The sequence below is a fragment of the Thalassophryne amazonica genome, chromosome 12 (assembly GCF_902500255.1).
Source record: "Thalassophryne amazonica chromosome 12, fThaAma1.1, whole genome shotgun sequence".
In the NCBI taxonomy this organism is placed as follows: Eukaryota; Metazoa; Chordata; class Actinopteri; order Batrachoidiformes; family Batrachoididae; genus Thalassophryne; species Thalassophryne amazonica.
The window spans coordinates 94,837,497-94,856,938 of record NC_047114.1 but is presented as its reverse complement, the minus strand read 5'-3'; the positions used below and the strand labels follow the sequence as shown (position 1 = coordinate 94,856,938).

At 46.2% G+C, this 19,442-nt stretch overlaps 1 protein-coding gene across 1 annotated transcript in view; it reads left to right on the top strand.

The window, feature by feature from the left end:
- Positions 1-19,442, top strand: part of acss2l (acyl-CoA synthetase short chain family member 2 like) — a gene marked incomplete at its 5' end in the record, with an annotated part of 44,707 nt that overhangs the window by 24,182 nt on the left and 1,083 nt on the right. Inside the window, 4 exon segments of the mRNA XM_034182629.1 lie at positions 15,103-15,183; positions 15,640-15,748; positions 18,137-18,205; positions 18,283-18,459. Coding sequence (XP_034038520.1) covers positions 15,103-15,183; positions 15,640-15,748; positions 18,137-18,205; positions 18,283-18,459 — 436 coding nt within the window.

The window sequence follows — 19,442 nt, the reverse complement described above, 5'->3', positions numbered from 1 at the left end:
CTACATAATCAATTCAGTGAAAGCTTCTTCATGACTAAATTATTTTAAACCCTACTTTGACTAACACCAAAATTCCATATTATACATTTACATTATTGTACAAACTCGATGACAGAAAACATTTCATTTCTCATGCACACTCACAGGTCAAGCTTCATGTCACGTAGAAAAGTGATATCAACACCATATGTTGATGGAAAAACAGAAGATTCTCTGAGAGTTTTCTGTTTCTGCTAGATAGATCAAAAACTGAAAGCAAAAAAAATAAATGTTATGCTGTCTCTTCAGGGAGGGAAACTCCCCCGACCACCATGTGACAATCACCTACAACCAGCTGTACAACCAGGTGTGCCGCTGTGCTAATGTCCTGAAAAAACTCGGTGAGAATGATTTTTTTTTTTTGTCACTTACAATTGAGTGGAGAGAGATAGAGAAATATAATTAAAGTTGAAAATTAAAGATTTTAATTTAATTTCCATTGTAGTGGTGCACTGAAGCAAAATCACTGTCCAAATATTTATGACCTGGCTCGGCATCAGTATTTTTTGTCAATAACAGGGCTGAATAAATGTAAGTAACATGCTCCACTCTGGTAATAACTAGCCTGAATTTCACATGTACGCTTAAATAGATGAATATTGAACAAATAAAATTTGGTACTTATGCAGAAACTGAAACTCAACTTAAATGTGGTTATAGTATCTGGCAATGTTTTTCTCTCTTATTTATTTTTTGCCTGAAGCGTGTATTTCATAGTTAAAGGACAAGATAAAAAGTGTTTAATAACACAAGATGAGACTAGCTTGGAGAGGTGATGCTATGCTGCTGGAAGAAGGGGGAATGAAAGTCAGTAGGCATGAGATGGAGTATTAGGTGAATGAGATGGAGCAGGGTGGAATCAAACACTCAGATGCTTGATTCTAACATTATACCTTTAGAGTCTTAGGCAGCTGTGAACAGGTATGGTAAACAGTTCATGTGTTCGTCATTAAGGTGTGAAAAAGGGGGACCAGGGTGTCTGTCTACCTTCCGATGATACCAGAGCTGGTTTCCACCATGCTGGCCTTGCCAGGATTGGAGCTGTTCACCTCTGTTGTGGTAAGTGTTCATGCTCAGGAGGTCCAACCACCGACACCAAAGGGCCCCAGAGCCCGAAAAGGATATATAGAGGGGTGACTGAGATGTTCTGAGCCTGACCCAGAAAAGTAGGGCGTGGTTCTTCATCTTTTGTATTCTGAGAAAACAACATTTCTCAACATTGCAACCTATGAGTCAAAACTTCATACATTCTCGAGAAATGCTGGTTTCTCACATTGCAAAAGATGGAGAAACACACCCTACTTTTCTGGGTCAGGCTCAGAACCTCTCAGTCGCTCCTCATAATACAGGCAGTTATCATTTTTACCCAGGTGCTCTTGTCCTCTAGATCATCATATCACTTACACTCCTGTTGGTGTGCTGGTCTAAAAATGAGGTGTGGTCAGGCGCAGACTGATGCATTGATATCATCCATCACCAGAAGGTGTTTGAGCCTAGATATGAGCCTAGCCCAGTGCTGTCGAGTACATAAAGAGCACAACCATCACCACCAGGTTGAAAACACACGTGCACCTGAATGTGTTCCTTTCCTTCCTCACACAGTTTCTGTCTTTGTGTGTTCAGTTTGCAGGCTTCTCCTCCGAGTCTCTGAGTGAGAGGATTATGGATGCTCAAAGCAGCGTGCTCGTGATGGCAGGTCGGTGCAGCACAAGTCGGAACAATGGTTTCAATTTCAGATTTCTCCAATAACATATTTTGATTACATTTAGATGATTCAATGAGCACATTAAAGAAATCCAACCTATTTGTACCCAGCACCTGCCATTTAAACAGCAGTGTGTGCACACTCATGCCCCAAATGTATTAGCGCCAATGTTTTTGCATGTCAAGATAGGGCCCCCAACTGCATTGAGTTTAAAACATTTTTTCTGCCCAGTTAAGGAAGCATGCAAACACAAAAGCACCAGGATGTGATGTGGTTACTTTATGGATCGGTCAATGTGACACCAGCGATGAATCAGTGTGTGAATACGTGTAAATCCTGCCTGTTGATTTGACTCATCATCAGCGGTGCCACATACCCTTTCTACCTCTCTTCCTCTGGGTCTTTTTTTTTTATTTGCTTCCTCTCCACCCTTTTATATTTCACAGATGGTGTTTACAGAGGAGAAAAGCTGATCAACCTGAAACAGATTGCCGATGAGGCGGTGGAGAAGTGCAGGGCAAAGTACGTCCTGCTGACTCGGTCAACAACATCCTCAGCAACCCGTGTGCTCATATATGCCACATGCATCACGAGCGCCCACACACACATGCTGCATGCACACAGAAAACCCTCTAAAGGGAACTTCAAGGAAATGCACAGCCAGCTTTCCACATTTCGGGGTTGCTGGGCAACATGGAGCACACAGATTCATCAGGAAGCCCATTCGCTCTTCTCCCATAGCAACATGTGAAGCAGAATAATTACACCTTTTTAAGTTCATTTTTATTATGAAATAGAAAATCGAATATGTTTTATTTATTGTTTTGAACGACTTCTAAAGGGCCCACCTGCAGTACCTTCAATAACCATCAGGGGGCTGCAGCCCACACTTATGGGAATTTCTGGTTTGAGAATTTGGAGTGTGCACGGTGTAACGCGAGCGTCGTTCCTCGTGTCCACCCCGCATATGACATAATAGTTATGGTTTTCATGCCTGGCAACCGCATTCTTTAAATACCAAAGACCCATAAATCCATCTGCTTAGCCTTCAGGGTGTTTGTCTAAAAATAAGGTGTAATCAAGCGCACTGCCGGAGAAACGCAATCAATGAGATACAAAAAACGGCTGATAATATATGTAGCAACTTGTGTTTTGATACAAAACACATTGCAAACATTCATCACATACTCCAGCATTCACAGAAAAAGAAAGTTCACTCACATCCCACCAAAGTGCATGATGGCACATTTCCAGTTAAATGAAGATGTAACAGTTTATACCTTACCTTAAAAAGTACTGCATGCAATCAGTCTCTGTGCTTCCATTCATCCAGAGATTTGTGAGGTCATCTTAAAATTGGTAACAGCTGCGCCTACGTGCACAACAATGCACAGTGATTAGTGAACACTCTTTACATACTGCAGCTGCAACAGGTGTTAATGACACAATATTCACACATAGCTTTCAGCATTATGTCTCTTTTGCCAGCTGAATTTGCTTGCATGCTCAGTGTTTCCTTGCCAGAAAACCTCTCACACCTTTCACTTGTGGTCCACTTAATACTACAAAGCTGCGCATCCAGTGCAATACGGTTAAAGGGAATGACAGTGTTGACAGACTCCACTATATGGGAGGTGATCCAGATCTTTTTTTTTTTTCCAGATTCTGATTGAGATTTTGCTTTATATAGGCTTTGAAGGATTACGTCAAAACTACTTCACAGATTCTCAACACATTTGCACTACAGATAGATATTAGGGCATGGAAGACTCCACGCATATTGGAGGTGATCTGCATCACATCAATTTTTTTATTTTAATTTAATTTTCAAAGAGAAATCATTTTGATGTGTTATAGTGCTTTAACACTTTTCTTTTTTTTCTTTCACAGAAAATTGTCCAGTGTCACTAAATGTCTTGTCATTAAGGCACCAGCTGCTGAGAAAAAAAAGTGGAGCCGCATGCAACAAACTGCAGGTAATCATATTGGGAAATTTTGCTTCTTTATTCTTTCAGCTAAGGCAGATTGTGTCAAATCTCAAATCATGTGCACCCATCAGATGCATGTGCATGCATGTGCATCCTATGAACCGCCTTGGGTCTTGGATGGCAACCACCCAGCCAAACAACCAGGTCTATCCCCATCTCTAAAAGGTAAACCATCTATTTGCCAAAGCCAAGTGAAATGTGGGTGTCCATTGGCCTTTTCCAGTTGTTGGTGTCCTCAACACCAAGGCACCTACATGCTAGACCATCTTCAGAGAAATGCACCAAATGCCAAAAGTGCCATAGTTGATGTTCCTTCACAAAAGTCATTAACCTCATCTGAGCCTTCTTTAAAAAACCCATCACACTCTGCCATATTCCTCCAAAGTCCTCAAAGTATTGGATTTACCCAGTGAGAAGTTCTAACTGATCGGAATGTGGAATTTTCTCTACGGATGTGGGGGACCGCGGTTGAATTTCAGCAGTGCCCAAAGATCCTCCAAAGAGACAGAGTACCACATACTCAGTTTTTCTCAGTCCAAAATCAAGGAGGATTCAAGTGTCTGAGTACCTGAATATCTGTCCCTGTACACTACAGTACCAATTTGGCAGGAGCTACTGGTCCTTCAGGTTCCAACCTCTTCTTGTAATAAAATGTGATCTTCCAGTTTTGTAAGCCTTTATTTGGCAAACATAGTGAAGTTATGACAGGAAGTAGGGACAAGAGGGACACACATCAAAGGCAGCACAGACTGGGACACGAACCTGAGGATGCTGCAAAGGAGCAGGTGTCAACGGAAAACTGCTTTAAAAATCAAATGTTTTTATGTGCCGGATATTGTTTGTTTGCTTTTTGGAGTTTAGACCTCCTGGAATTCAGAGTGTGACGTGTGCTGGGACGAGGCCACGAGAGACTCTTCTGAACACTGTGAAACCCGAGTGGTTGGACCGCCGAGGACCCCCTGTTCATTCTCTATACGAGTGCTCCACTGGCAACCGAAGGTAAAACACAACTGCAACGTGCACCTTTATATAAGTAAAAGTACAGGAATGTGAAAGACTGCCAGCAAACACTCCAGCTGTAGCACAACAACATCCTTTCTAAGGAGTGCAACGCTACAAAGAATTTTCCCACACACTGCAAGCACATCATTGATATTGCACACAACGACACGGTGACACACGCCTTCTGTAAGCACTGACGGTTCCCCTATTTTGCTGTCTGCTGAGTGTTGACCACTTATTTCCTTGTGTTGGGCACAGGGAGTTCTGCACACAGTAGCTGGGTATCTGCTGTACACGGCGCTGACCTTTAAGGTACGTGTTTGACCATCACCATGACGACGTGTACTGGTGCACGGCTGATATCGGCTGGATCACCGGCCACTCCTACACCACTTACGGCCCTCTTGCCCTTGGCGCTACAAGTGTTCTAGTGAGTTGAAAACAAGCTCGCCGCTGTAATAAAAATGTGGATTTGGGTTATTTGCAGCAGCAGCATCATCAGAGGAGTTTATAAATAACTGCTGCAGTGCTGTCAGCGTGCACGTCAGGAGCTGAACACCGTGTTGTGTCTGTGTTAGTTTGAAGGGATTCCTGTGCACCCCCATGCTGGTCGTTTCTGGGAGATTATTTAGAAGTACAAGGTGACCAAGTTCTACACAGCACCCACAGCCATCCGCCTGCTGATGAAGTACGGACTGGAACCAGTTCACAAGTAAGGACCCCCCCCCCCCCCCAACCATAAAATAATCCTTGTTTTTTTATCTTGGCTATTTATTTCTTTTTTCTTTCTATTAGAAATGAAAGAGTCTAACTTGAATGTATTCTGATAAAAATGCTTTAATATGAAATACTGCATATGAATTTTGATTCTCAAAGATCAAACCAAACCAAAAACCTGTTTATGTAACCGGCTGCTTTGCTGCAGAAATTAAACACAACAGTATTCATGATACGACTCGTATAACGTGACATTTTCAAAATCCTCCACGTTCAGCTTCTTCTCCAGATGGACACAAGAAACCCCCAACACTCAGTAATGTGAGTTCTTCAGGCCTTGAAGCCATCGGCACACTTATCCTGTGTGTCACAATAATTAAAAAAAAAAAAAAAATCCAAATTTATCTTAGTATCGGTGTGTAATCTGACTGTTCCTGAGGCTGTTTCACCTCTAAATGTGACCGGCCAGAGTCTCTTTACCGTCCTCTGTAGGCTTTAGGCTGTGTTTTGTGGATGAGTATATTACATAACTACCATAATAAATAAGCCACTTGCTTAATAAATCTGGTCGACAGACAGGTCTGACTTATTTCTTTGTTGGGATCAAAGATGGTTAATCATTCTGATTCCAAAGTGATCTGTTGTATGGCTGGGGGGCCTGGCTGCCTTTTTGTTTCTGTCTTTTGGTTTTCCTTCCAGGTGGCTTGCATTTGGGACTGAGTGGCTGTGTTGCTGAGGTTATCAGGACCTCACCCTGATCACCTGCGGCTCGTCAGGACTCACAGCTGAGGTGCATCTATATGGATTGGAACATGGTGGCATTTAAGACTGGAGTATACAGTGTGTATTTGCCAGAGACTCGACCTTGTGACCAGACGGGTGAGATCGTCGTCTCGGGAGCCATCTCATCATCAGTGGATGCAGAGAACGTCCAGGGTTTGATGCACGGTCTGTGAAAGAGGAGGGGGTGAGGTCTCACGCTCGTCAGCACACTTCCTGAGGTACGTTAGATTTTGTGACTAACGTTTATACAGTCAGTAAATGTGGTGTCCCTCACACCTTATTATATTGAGCTGTACGTTAGTCATGTATCGGCTTCCACTGCAGTGGAGTTTTGTGAACTGGATGTTCCATGCCTGCAGGTTGGGAAGCTGATTAGTAATTAAGCCAGGAAGTGTTTGCTGTTTATGTACACCTTTGAGTGGTCTCTCTGTGTGTAGAGTGTGGACTCACATAATGGTTCCTTCTTTCACAGACTCGGTTTGTTGCGGCCACCTGGGGGGGTGTCGGCGGGGTCCTTGGGTCCGAACGGCTTCTGGCTCCGGACCGTTAGCGCTGCTGGGAGCGCACCACGCCAGACCGCACACTCTTTTGTTGTTTTGTATCACATCACTGTTATGTATTAAATTCAGTTAGCCTTTGTACCGTGCTCTGCTTATTTCATACTGGGTCCTTCAAACGCTGGTCGGTTCTCCGAGCTGCGTCCGACACATAACATGATCATGTGGTTGTTTGTGAGTCGTTTCCCTGATACTGTATATATGTGTTTATTTGAAATGGGACAATGCATATTAATGAACATAGTTTGAGTCTGGAGACGTGGAAAACTGGATGTATCCGCAGTGAAGCTGATGACCTTCACGATGGTGAAGGGTCCTATAAATCTGTCCTTAAGCTTCTGGGATTCCGTTTGTAGAGGTATGTCCTTTGTGGATAACCAGACCGCCTGCACTGGTATGCAGGGGCCGGGGAACGCCGGCGGTCTGCATGGGCCTTAGCCCTCATCCGGGCTCTGAGCAGGGCAGAGCAGGCGGTACGCCACACCCGACGGCACTTCCTCAGATGGGCCTGGACCGAGGGCACCCCGACCTCTCCCTCCACTAGTGGAAACAATGTGGGCTGGTACCCCAAACACACCTCAAACGGGGAGAGGCCGGTGGCAGATGAAACTTTGCTATTATGAGCGTACTCGATCCAGGCCAGATGGTCACTCCAGGCCGTCGGGTGCACGGAGGTCACGCAGCGGAGGGCCTGCTCCAGTTCCTGGTTCGTCCGCTCTGCCTGCCCGTTCGTCTGGGGGTGGTACCCAGACGAGAGACTGACGGTGGCCCCCAGTTCCCTGCAGAAACTCCTCCAGACCTGGGAGGAGAACTGAGGACCACGATCCGAGACTAAGTCCAATGGAATCCCATGCAGACGCACGACATGGTGGACCAGGAGGTCTGCAGTCTCCTGGGCCGTCGAGAGCTTCGGGAGGGCCACGAAGTGGGCCGCCTTGGAGAACCGGTCCACTATCGTTAAGATGGTGGTGTTGCCCTGGGACGGCGGGAGGCCCGTGACAAAGTCCGGGCTGATATGAGACCAGGGGCGACGAGGCACAGGCAGAGGCTGGAGGAGGCCTTGGGCCTTGTGATGGTCGGCTTTGCCCCTGGCACAGGTGGTGCAGGCCTGGACATACTCCCGGACGTCGGCTTCCATAGACGCCCACCAGAAGCGCTGCCGGACCACTGCCACAGTCCTTCGCACCCCTGGGTGACAGGAGAGCTTGGAACCGTGACAGAAGTCAAGGATCGCAGCCCTGGCCTCTGGTGGGACGTACAGTTTGTTCTTCGGACCTGTCCCCGGGTCCGGGCTCCGTGTCAGGGCCTCCCGGACGGTCTTCTCCACGTCCCAGGTAAGGGCGGCCATGACAGTGGACTCGGGGATGATGGTTTCAGGGGGGTCTGACAGCTCGGTCTTGACCTCCTCTTCGTGCACCCGGGACAGGGCGTCAGATCGTTGGTTCTTAGTCCCGGGGCGGTAGGTGATCCGGAAGTCAAAACGCCCGAAGAACAGCGACCAGCGAGCTTGCCTGGGGTTCAGACGCTTCGCGGTCCGGATGTACTCCAGGTTCCGATGGTCCGTGAAAACCGTAAATGGTACCGATGCTCCCTCCAACAGGTGTCTCCACTCCTCAAGAGCCTCCTTCACTGCAAGAAGTTCCCGATTGCCGATGTCATAGCTCCGTTCAGCTGGGGTCAACCTGCAGGAAAAGTAGGCACATGGATGGAGAACCTTGTCGGACTCCCCGCTCTGGGACAGCACGGCTCCTATCCCTGAGTCAGAGGCATCCACTTCAACAACAAACTGGCGCTTGGGATCGGGCTGCACCAGAACCGTTGCAGTCGAGAACCGGCGTTTCAACTCCCTAAACGCGGCTTCGCACTGATCCGACCAGGTGAAGGGGACTTTTGTGGAGGTCAGGGCTGTCAGGGGGCTAACTACCTGACTGTAGCCCTTGATGAACCTCCGGTAGAAATTTGCAAAACCGAGGAACTGTTGTAGTTTCCTACGGTTCGTTGGTTGGGGCCAATCTCTCACCGCCGCAACCTTGGCCGGATCAGGGGCGACGGAGTTGGAGGAGATGATGAACCCCACGAAGGACAAAGAAGTGCGGTGGAACTCACACTTCTCGCCCTTCACAAACAGCCGGTTCTCCAACAACCGCTGTAGTACATGCTTGACATGGGTCTCAGGATCCGGAGAAAAGATGAGTATATCGTCTAGATATACGAAGACAAACCGATGCAGGAAGTCCCGCAAGACGTCATTAACCCATGCTTGGAACGTCACGGGCGCATTGGTGAGGCCGAACGGCATGACCAGGTACTCAAAGTGACCTAACGGGGTGTTGAATGCCGTCTTCCACTCGTCTCCCTCCCGGATCCGAACCAGGTGATAAGCATTCCTAAGATCCAATTTCGTGAAAATTTGGGCTCCATGCAGGGGCATGAACACTGAATCCAACAGAGGTAACGGGTATCGGTTGCGAACCGTGATCTCGTTCAGCCCTCTGTAATCAATGCATGGACGGAGTCCGCCGTCCTTCTTGCCCACAAAAAAGAAACCAGCACCCATCGGGGAGGTGGAGTTCCGGATCAACCCGGCAGCTAACGAGTCCCGGATGTAGGTCTCCATTGATTCGCGTTCCGGACGTGAGAGGTTGTACAGCCTGCTGGACGGGTACTCAGCGCCCGGTATCAAATCAATGGCACAATCGTACGGACGGTGCGGGGGCAGCGTGAGTGCCAGATCCTTGCTGAAGACGTCAGCAAGGTCGTGGTACTCGACTGGCACCGCCGCCAGATTGGGGGGGACTAAAACCTCCTCCTTAGCTGTCACACCGGGTGGAACCGAGGATCCTAAACACTCCCGGTGGCAGGTTTCACTCCACTGCACCACAACCCCAGACAGCCAATCAATCCGGGGATTGTGTTTTAACACCCATGGAAAACCCAAAATCACTCGGGAGGTAGAAGGTGTTACATAAAACACAATCTCCTCCCTGTGATTCCCAGACACCACCAATGTCACTGGCTGTGTCTGGTGTGTGATTAGTGGAAGAAGGGTGCCATCTAGTGCCCGCACCGACAATGGTGACGGTAAGGCCACTAGAGGGAGCCCAACCTCCTTTGCCCATCTGCTATCCAGCAGATTCCCCTCCGACCCCGTGTCTACCAGTGCTGGGGCGTGAAGGGTTAGATCCCCACTCAGGATCGTGACTGGGATTCGTGCAGATCGTCGGGGTTTCCCCACGTGGGTGTTGTGACCCACCCTTAGCCCAGTCTCTAAGGACGAGTGCTGTTGTTTTGACCGTTTGGGGTATTCTCTCTGTATGTGCTCGGTAGAGCTGCAGAGAAAACACTCTCCACGGATCAGCCTCCTTTGTCTCTGATCTGATCGTTTTTTGGCCCTGCTCGTTTCCATAGCAACGTCAGCAGGGGGAGCTGTTGTCACGTGGAGAGCCCTGGCAGTGGAGCGTGGGGAAGTCGGCTTCCTTTCGGACCCGGGAGGAAGAGGGACGGCTTGTGCCTGGCCACGCCCCTCGCCTCGTTCCCGTCGGTGTTCCGTTAATCGGTTGTCTAACCGTATAACCAGGTCGATAAGCCCATCTAAATCCCGCGGCTCGTCCTTCGCCACCAGGTGCTCCTTAAGGACCAGAGACAGTCCGTTTACAAAGGCGGCGCGGAGCGCAACAGCATTCCAGCCGGCTCGCGCTGCCGTGATGCGGAAGTCCACTGCATACTTCGCTGCGCCCCCACGCCCCTGCCGTATCGACAGCAGCACACTTGAAGCGGTCTCGCCTCTATGAGGGTGGTCGAACACCTGTCGGAACTCCCTCACAAACTCAGTATAAACCGTTAGGAGCCGTGAATTCTGCTCCCAAAGCGCCGTAGCCCAGGCACGTGCATCTCCTCAAAGCAAATTGATCACATAAGCCACCCGGCTGGCGTCTGCTGCGTACATGACGGGACGCTGTGAAAAGACGAGCGAGCACTGCATCAAGAAGTCCGCGCACATCTCCACACAGCCTCCGTACGGCTCCAGAGGACTTATGTATGCTTCAGGGGAAGGTGGGGGGGTTCGTTGAACGACCAGCGGAATGTCTGTTTCTGGCATTCGGTCAGCAGGAGGAGGTGCTGCAGCAGCGCCCTGAGCACGCGTTTCCACCTGGGCGGTGAGAGCCTCCATCCTACGATTGAGAACACTGCTCTGCTCGGTAATTAAATCCAACCGAGCGGTAAAGGCGGTTAAGATGTGCTGCAGCTCACCCAACACGCCTCCTGCTGGCGCCTGTGCACCTCGCTCTTCCATTGGCTGTTCAAGCGATGGTTGACGCCCCTCGGGATCCATGACGCTGGCCAAGAAATCCTGTTGTGAAAGTGTCGTGACACGGACCCACAACAGGGGGCGTTAATGAACGGACAATGGAATAGCCAAAAGGTAATTTAATGTTGTGAATCACACAACGATGTACAGACAATAACAATATAGTGACTGTCAATCATACATCAGGTGACGTGTGGGCAGGCTCGACGATAGAAGACGCCTGGCGAGAGAAAAGCCGGATCCACACAGCTTCCACTGCCAACGGAGCTGAAGAACACCGGAGCCGCCAAGCCCTGCGCCCCAGGTGGCCGTTGTCTTCAGCAGTCAGACCCGGTACTGCTGGCAGAGAACAGAGACAGTCCAGATGAGTGTGAGGTCGCACACTCAGTAATCCCACAGTCTGTATTCAGTAAAGGAGGGAGAACCTCCACCTCCAATCACACACTCGTGCAGCTCCTGAGTTAACCACTTATCTGAGTGGGGTGTGAGGCGAAGCCGTCGCAGTCCACACCAAACGCCAACTCCGCAGATAAGGCACACCACAGGAGAACGGCTGCAAAAAGAGATCAGACTAATACTCAAAGTTTAAGTCAGCAGAGAAAATTACCTGATTGGTAGTTGATTTCTCGGCGAGGAGGTGGAGTTGCAGTCCGGCCTTTGTAGTGGTGGTGATGGGTGACAGCTGGTGTTGATAGGTGACAGCTGTCACTTCCAGCGGCTCCGACGCCCTCTCGTGCTTGGAGCCCCCACTCCAAGCAGGGCGCCATCTGGTGGTGGTGGGCCAGCAGTACCTCCTCTTCAGCAGCCCACACAACAGTTACATGTAAATATCCTGGATCAGGGTTTATTCTAAGGATTTTTTACAACTGCAGAAGCCCTAAGATTGATGTTATGACTCTTACCAAAGACACATAAGACAGCCAATGAGTTGCACTTACTTGAACATTGGTTTAAATATTACAATGCTAGCCATACTTAAGTTAACTTTACGTACTTTAGGTTTGTGTTGTTGTAACTTGAGGTTTATGATCTTGTACTTCTGGTATGACCCCTGGGCCAGCCCTAGATTATGACAGTTTTTGCTTCTTTTGCTCATTGAGGTTTATAATGTCAGAAGCAATAATGGTTGATAATCCTAATTGTTTAAGTAATAAGTAACAATTGCATGGTTTACAATGTATAGTATGAAGTAGTTAGAAGTAATATTATCTAAGTTATTAATAAATAATAATTATGTTTGAATTACATTATAAATTTAATGAAAATAAAAATACATTGTTGCTGAGTGATCAGTGACTTCTGTTGTGGTTCAGTAGTAACATTATCAACTCTTTTCCTCATGGAAATTTTGGAAAATTAAACAAAATGTGAAAAATAAATCTGTAAAAATGTAATATTTACAATTGTACAAATTTGGATTTGCAACTGCACATTTTCAATTTACAACTGCACAAAAGGAGTACAACTGCACGTTAGAATAAACCCTGTCCCGGATTATAGCAAGATGCTAATTTCCATCCGTAGTCCCAGTAACATAGAAACAGACTAAGAACACACAACATACCAAAGTAAATTAATCATGACAGAAAAACAATTAAAACAAAATACACATACAAATATTTACAATTCAAAGTAACAATCATTGATAGATAATAAGCAGCCTACAGGTGGAGGAACCAAAAGAGTTTTATGATGGGTGGTGAGGGGCAAAAGTACTGTATTAAAGTGATAAGTGCAAAGTGCTCCATGTTTGTTTTGTTTTTTTATCAGGTATGACCTCTCTAGCTTGAAGATTCTGGGAAGTGTGGGTGAGCCCATCAACCCAGAGGCGTGGCACTGGTACCACGAGGTGATCGGAAAGGGCAAATGTCCCGTGGTCGACACGTTCTGGCAGACAGAGACGGTAGGTTTCTGACTAATGTTGGACGACAACACAGATACTTTCACGGTAGGTTTCTGACTAATGTTGGACGACAACACAGATACTTTCACACTTCCCCCGTTCGTTTTGAGTGGTGTCAGATGTACCTTGGACAGTGGTCGAACCAAGAAACGTGGTCTCAGTACAGATCCAACTCAACTGCGGTTTGGTTCAAGGATAAATCCGACTTTTAGGTCAATAACAGGAAATTCCAGTAAAGTAGGCTGTGGCCCCTCCCCTTAGTAAAAGTACTATATAGGCCGTGCTGTCCATTGGTGCCAATATTTATCCCCGGATACTGTAGAGTGAAGCCGATGAGGGTCTATAACACCAGCCCATCTCAGGTTACTTCCCCAGCCAAGGCCGGTGTCCACAAACAGCTGGGTGGACTGAAACAACACAGACTAGTCTCTCCTAAAACAGATTAACATTTCTGCCTGGATTATTTTCATTCTTCTGCTTTCCTTCATACAACAATGTTGGCCATTTAGCCAACTGGAGTCTTGCATATTGCATGTGACATTGTTCCTGCTGGCATTAGTGCCATAATAATCCTGCAAACTTCTTTCACTGTTGACTCAGTCTGGATTACTCTTGGAATTGACAACATGGACATATTAGATGCACATCTGTCTCCAAATAATTAATTGCAACTATAGGGTGCGGCGCTTGATGTGGGTGAGGATGGCGGGACTTGTGCAAGTCTATGGTGCACTCTCAGTCATCTGTTGGAGGAGGACCTGGAGCCATGTGCCACCCGAGGTCCTAACTGATCCATTCCCACCTATGGAATGATGCATAATTGTTACAATTAAAATGCTAATTCCAATTCCAGACTTTGCTTTGAGCTTTCACAATGAACATAATCTAAAAACACACTTCAGCTCATTATTTTGTTCATGTCACTGTGTTTTTATGTGCTGCTCTAACTTCATTGCCCCTCGTGGGATTAATACAGTTGTTTGAAGTTGAAGAGTCTTGTTTGCTGTTGAGTATAGCAGGTAACTCAAAGGGATAAGTGCTGGACTACCAGTAATGTGGGTTTGGTTCCCACTTACACTACCTGCCTTTGCCCTTGGACAAGACACTCCATCTACATGCTCCCAGTCCACTGAGCTGTAAATGGGTACCGCCTTTGGCTGGGGTCAGTAACCTGCAGTGGGCTGGTGTCTCCTCCAGGTGGAGCTGTAGAATCTGATCTATTTCAGTCCATTCAGGGATAAGCACTGACACAATGGGCCTCAGGACCACAGCTGTAAGTGGCTACCAACCTTAACTGGGGACATAACCTGCAATGGACCAGTATTCCATCCAGGGGAAGGTGTAGAGTCTCATCAACTCCATGCTGCAGAATTCAGGGAAAGCCCCAACACTGATGGGCCTCAGGACCTCATTCAGCTTACTACCCAGCTGAAAACTGGTCCCAGCCTTTGCTGGGGACATAACCTGCAATGGACTGGTGTCTCCTCTAGAGGTATGTGTAGAGTCTGTGTTTCAAGCTTTGGAATCCAAGGATAGGCACCGGCACCAATGAGCCTCAGAAGGGCAACTATAAGTGGGTACCAACCTTGGCTGGGGACTTAACCTGCTGTGGACTAGCATTCCATCCAGGGGGAGTCATAGACGCTCGTGCTCTCCATGTTACGGAATTCAGGGATAAGCCCCGGCACCGATGGGCCTCAGGACCTCTATAGCATTACTTCTTCTCTCTTCTTCTTGTTTATAGCGTTGGCCTTAATGTCCAATTAACTTCAGACCTGAGACAAGAATAGAATTCATATTCCCTCTAAAAACAGTTAACCTTAATCTTCTGCAGGGTGGGCACGTCTTAACTCCTCTACCCGCTGCTACGCCTCTGAAACCAGGCTCCACTGTAAGTGACACCATCTCCTTCAGCTCTCACTCTGAAGTCTCTGTGTGGCTTTTCTGTAGCTTGTATGTTTCTTGGACACGCAGCTGAGAATATGAAAAACATGTGCAGGAGATGCTTCATGTCTGAGGCTCCTCAGAAGCAGTTTATGATCATGAAGAAGCAGATGTTTCATGAAAGACTCTCATCAGGTCCTCGTCTCTGATTCCAGACTTTGCCATTCTTCGGGGTGGAACCCGCCATCCTCAATGAACACGGAGAACAGCTAGAAGCAGAGGCCGAGGGTTATCTGGTGAGTTGACCTGAGTGACCCAACTTTAGTAACTGAGCACAAACCAGTCAGGTCCATAAGTATTTGGACATTATGACTGACATTTTGGCCTCTGTACACTTCCACAGTGGAGTCACTATATTGTTATTGTCTGAAACAGTCAACATTTGGTTGTTGTGTCGACTTTCTGCTTCAATTCAGGGGGTTAAGTAAAAATATCATATTAACCATTTACAAATAGCAGCCATTTTTATATGAGAAGTAAGTGGAAAAAATAATTATTCCGACTGGTATCACTTCCACAAACACTGCAAAAATCAAGCATTTATGGCAATTTTTGTCACTAACTCTAAATTAATACATAAACAGGATTTTTATTTGAAACAAATCATGCATCTGGTCTAGATTCATATGTAGTAATATTATAGGCATAATATTGGTTGTAGTAACAGTACTATTGTATTTTCTGTGTTTCAGGTGTTCAGGAGGCCCTGGCCTGGAATAATGCGTACTGTGTACAGAAACCACCAGTGCTTTGAGAACACCTACTTCAAGAAGTTCCCAGGCTTCTATGTGACCGGTGATGGTGAGATTTAAAAAACAAAAAAGCATCCTATGTAAAATGTAGCTGTCGAATTTTGCATCCATATTTTTATGTTTGTACCACAGAGGTTTCTGAAGTTAATCTGAAATGGATCTGACTGTAATTTGGCACGGTGGTCCTCTGTATGCTGGGCCAGTGGATACTTCAGTTTGGTTGCGACCTTACCAGAACTCTGAGAGTTACTGAGATTTAAACCTTCTCCAAGGTTGCATTTTACATATTGGAGTTTTTCTTCACGTCTGTCTAAATGTTTCTCATCAGCTGTTGTTATATTCCTCGGTCGACCCATTTGATATCACTCAGTACACCAGTGGTTCATTTCTTTTTTGAGACATTCCAAGTTGTGTTTATTTCATCAGACAAACAGGACAAAATATATTCATCTATAGACACGTCACTTCCGGCAAAGTGGCGAATCTGAAGGCGAGAATTCATACTTCCACGACTGGCCACAGGCTGAAAAAAAGCTCAGGCTGTATTGCTTGTCTATTGAAATCAACTGGTTTGGTTTTGTCTCTAACTTGCTTCTATCAGCCTGGAACAGTGAGATTTATACACCAAGCTGACCTGAAATGAACCACTGTACATTAACTTGACTTTATTGACGAGTCTGACCCCTTTGAAAAGTGACCAAATTACTTGAATTTGTATCGAGTTCGCCAATGTTTTCATCGAGCAACAATGGCCACCAGAGGGCGCTTGGGTAAAGTCCGCCCCCTCCCATTGCCATTTTTTCATGACCAAGACAAGACAACGATGAGAGTCAGTTTTCTAAAATAATGACAAAGACGATATTAACATGCCGTAATGCTGACACAAAAGGAGGAGACTAAAATGTTTTGCATGAAATGAAAACTGAAATAAAATCTCTCTTCATTTTCATCTGCAAGTTCTTATGCCTTCAAAATATTTCCAAAATGTTTTGCATTCAGAATGGTGCGCAGCGGCTCTTCCACAGCCAGCCGTAGCCCAACCGCCCTGAATTAGGCTGGATACTGGCCGCCATTTAGGATCCCACTCCTAAAGGACCAATAGGAGAGCAGCGCTCACCCCACACCAAAGTGAGGCTGACGTCAGTATCTCATCAACCAATCACAGGGTAGGACAGAGAGACCATTATCCAGCCTAATTCAGGCCAGTTGTTGCAGCTAAGTCAGCTGCTGTAGTTCCTGTACTACTCCTGCCACCTTGTGGCTGCAACACAAAATTACATGGAGCAAACATATCTTGTCCTCACTGTCAGAAGGGAAGAAAAGCTTCAATATCTGGTCCCATTTTAAATATCATGAGACTGACAAGAAAACCGAATGTCTAATTGTATCTGATGGGAAACTCTGCGGATTTAAAATATCAGGGGAAAAACACCACAAACCTTCAATCATTCAACCAGTGTATTTTGTCAAGTAATTTATTTCAGATGTGTACAACACTATATTGACTGAAATGGCAATCAGAAGTAATCTAAAGACTAAAATGTCTCAACTGAAATAAAACTAAAATGCAGTCAGTTCTCTTTTGACTAAAACTAGACTTAAAATGAACAGACTTTTAGTCGACTAAAACATGACTAAATAAAAATGGTATGTGAATGACCCAATATGACTAAAACTAGTAAGGACATTTGAAACAAGACTAAGATTAAATTAAAAAAACAGGTGACAAATTTGTCCAATTTGGAACACTAATTCCAAATTGGACTAGTGCTGACTTAGTTTTCATCATATGACCAAAAGTCATATGTCCTCACAGTGGCTCGGGGCGAGGCGGTGATGGCTCATAACCCGATGGCTATGATGGTGGATGAAGGCTGCAGCAGATCGTCTGGGATTTCCCAGCAGCCATCCATCCAGGCTGAGGATCTGTCACGGACTGTGTGTTTGTCGGCGTGTTACAACATTCCCATATTAAACAAACCCACGCACAGGTGTCTCTAGAATGACCCAGGATGTAGAGCTTCTATCCCCACACAATCTTCCTTGCCACCGAGTCATTGCCACAATGACTGTTCTTTTCAAACGGACCTCCTCCAAATTTAGTGCATACTGTATTCGAACCTTGACCCGAGTTTCTCTGACTAAACTAGATGTCTCAAACCTCACGCTGAAGAAAAGCAGAGGGTCGCCTCTCTGAGTCTGGTCTACTTGAGGTTTCTTCCTCAAATCATCAGAGGGAGTTGTTCCTTACTACTGTCGCCTGTGTTCTTGCTCTGGGGGTTGGTAAGGTTAGATCTTACTTGGGTGAAGCACCTTGAGGCAGCTTTGTTGTGATTTGGTGCTATATAAATGAAAATAAATTTAAATAAATAAATACATTGAAATTGCATAAAAAATGTTTTTGTCACTTAACACAACTTGATTTGCTTTTTCTCAGGCTGTAAACGGGACAAAGACGGATATTACTGGATCACGGGGAGAATAGACGACATGCTGAATGTGTCAGGTAGGAACACAGAAACATCTGACAGTATAATATCACCTGCTGCTACTAAAACTGACATGCACGTGTGCGTGTTCTAGGCCACCTGATGAGCACGGCGGAGGTGGAGGCGGCGCTGACGGAGCACCCGGGTGTGGCGGAGGCTGCAGTGGTGAGCCGGCCTCATGAGGTGAAGGGCGAGTGTCTCTACTGCTTCGTCACCCTCAAAGCCTGCTGGGAGTTTAACCACCCGCTGGTGGAGGAGCTGAAGAGGTTCGGTGAGGCTCTGACTCGATGCTTCAGATCACAATTTAAGGAAAAGTGCACTTGAATCTATGGAATTTTACTTTTTTTTTGTCTTTATTGTCTGTTATGTCCTTTCATCTTTTAATCGTTGCGAAAAAAAAGTGCATGCGACGTAAAATATGCTCACATGTTAACATGACCATGTGATCTGTCCTGACAATCTGTGGTGCACATTATAAAGTGCATAGTGCAGGTGTATTTTGGGCGTGTGCAACTCTGCATTGGTATTTACACAGCACATAATCTGTGCATAATGTAGGGTGCAAAGGAGGTGTATGGACACTTAATTAATTATGGGCATATCATGAAATAAACCAATGAGATTATCTTTAAGTTTTTTTATGACACAAGTGTGCAGTATTTGGTGCGTCGCTAATTAAATAGACTATGAAGTGAGAGTTTTTCTGGCGAGGAAACAGACATACGTGCATGTCAGTGGATTATTCACTCTGAGGTGACAGACCTCCTGCTCCTCCTCGTCCTCGACCATCCAGTCCCCTCCAATTTGCTTCAGGTGAATCCGGAAACCTGCAGCCAACCCACTCTTGACCTGCCTACCAGCCAATCATTGTATCAACCAGAATTCTGAAAGTTTTGTGTTGTTCCTTTAGTTTTTTGTTGTCACTTTAAGTTTTGTTTATACAGTAATTAAATTTTGAGGTTTTATGATGCAGTTATGTGAATCTCTGCCTTTGCAAACTCAGTGCACGCGGGTTGTGAACCCGCCTCTGGGAGACGTATCTAAATATTGCTGAAAACTGCGCTTGACGTTATACCAGATTTTTGATGTTGTAATGTGCAAACATTTTTTGCTGCAACAGGCACTGTGTCCAACCACACCTCATTTATAGACCAACATGGCCACAGTGCGAGAGCGACTACGTGTGCTAGTCACGCGACGTGGGCGCTGGGTGTGACAGTTACATCTCCATCAGTTGCACCCGAGTAATGACAC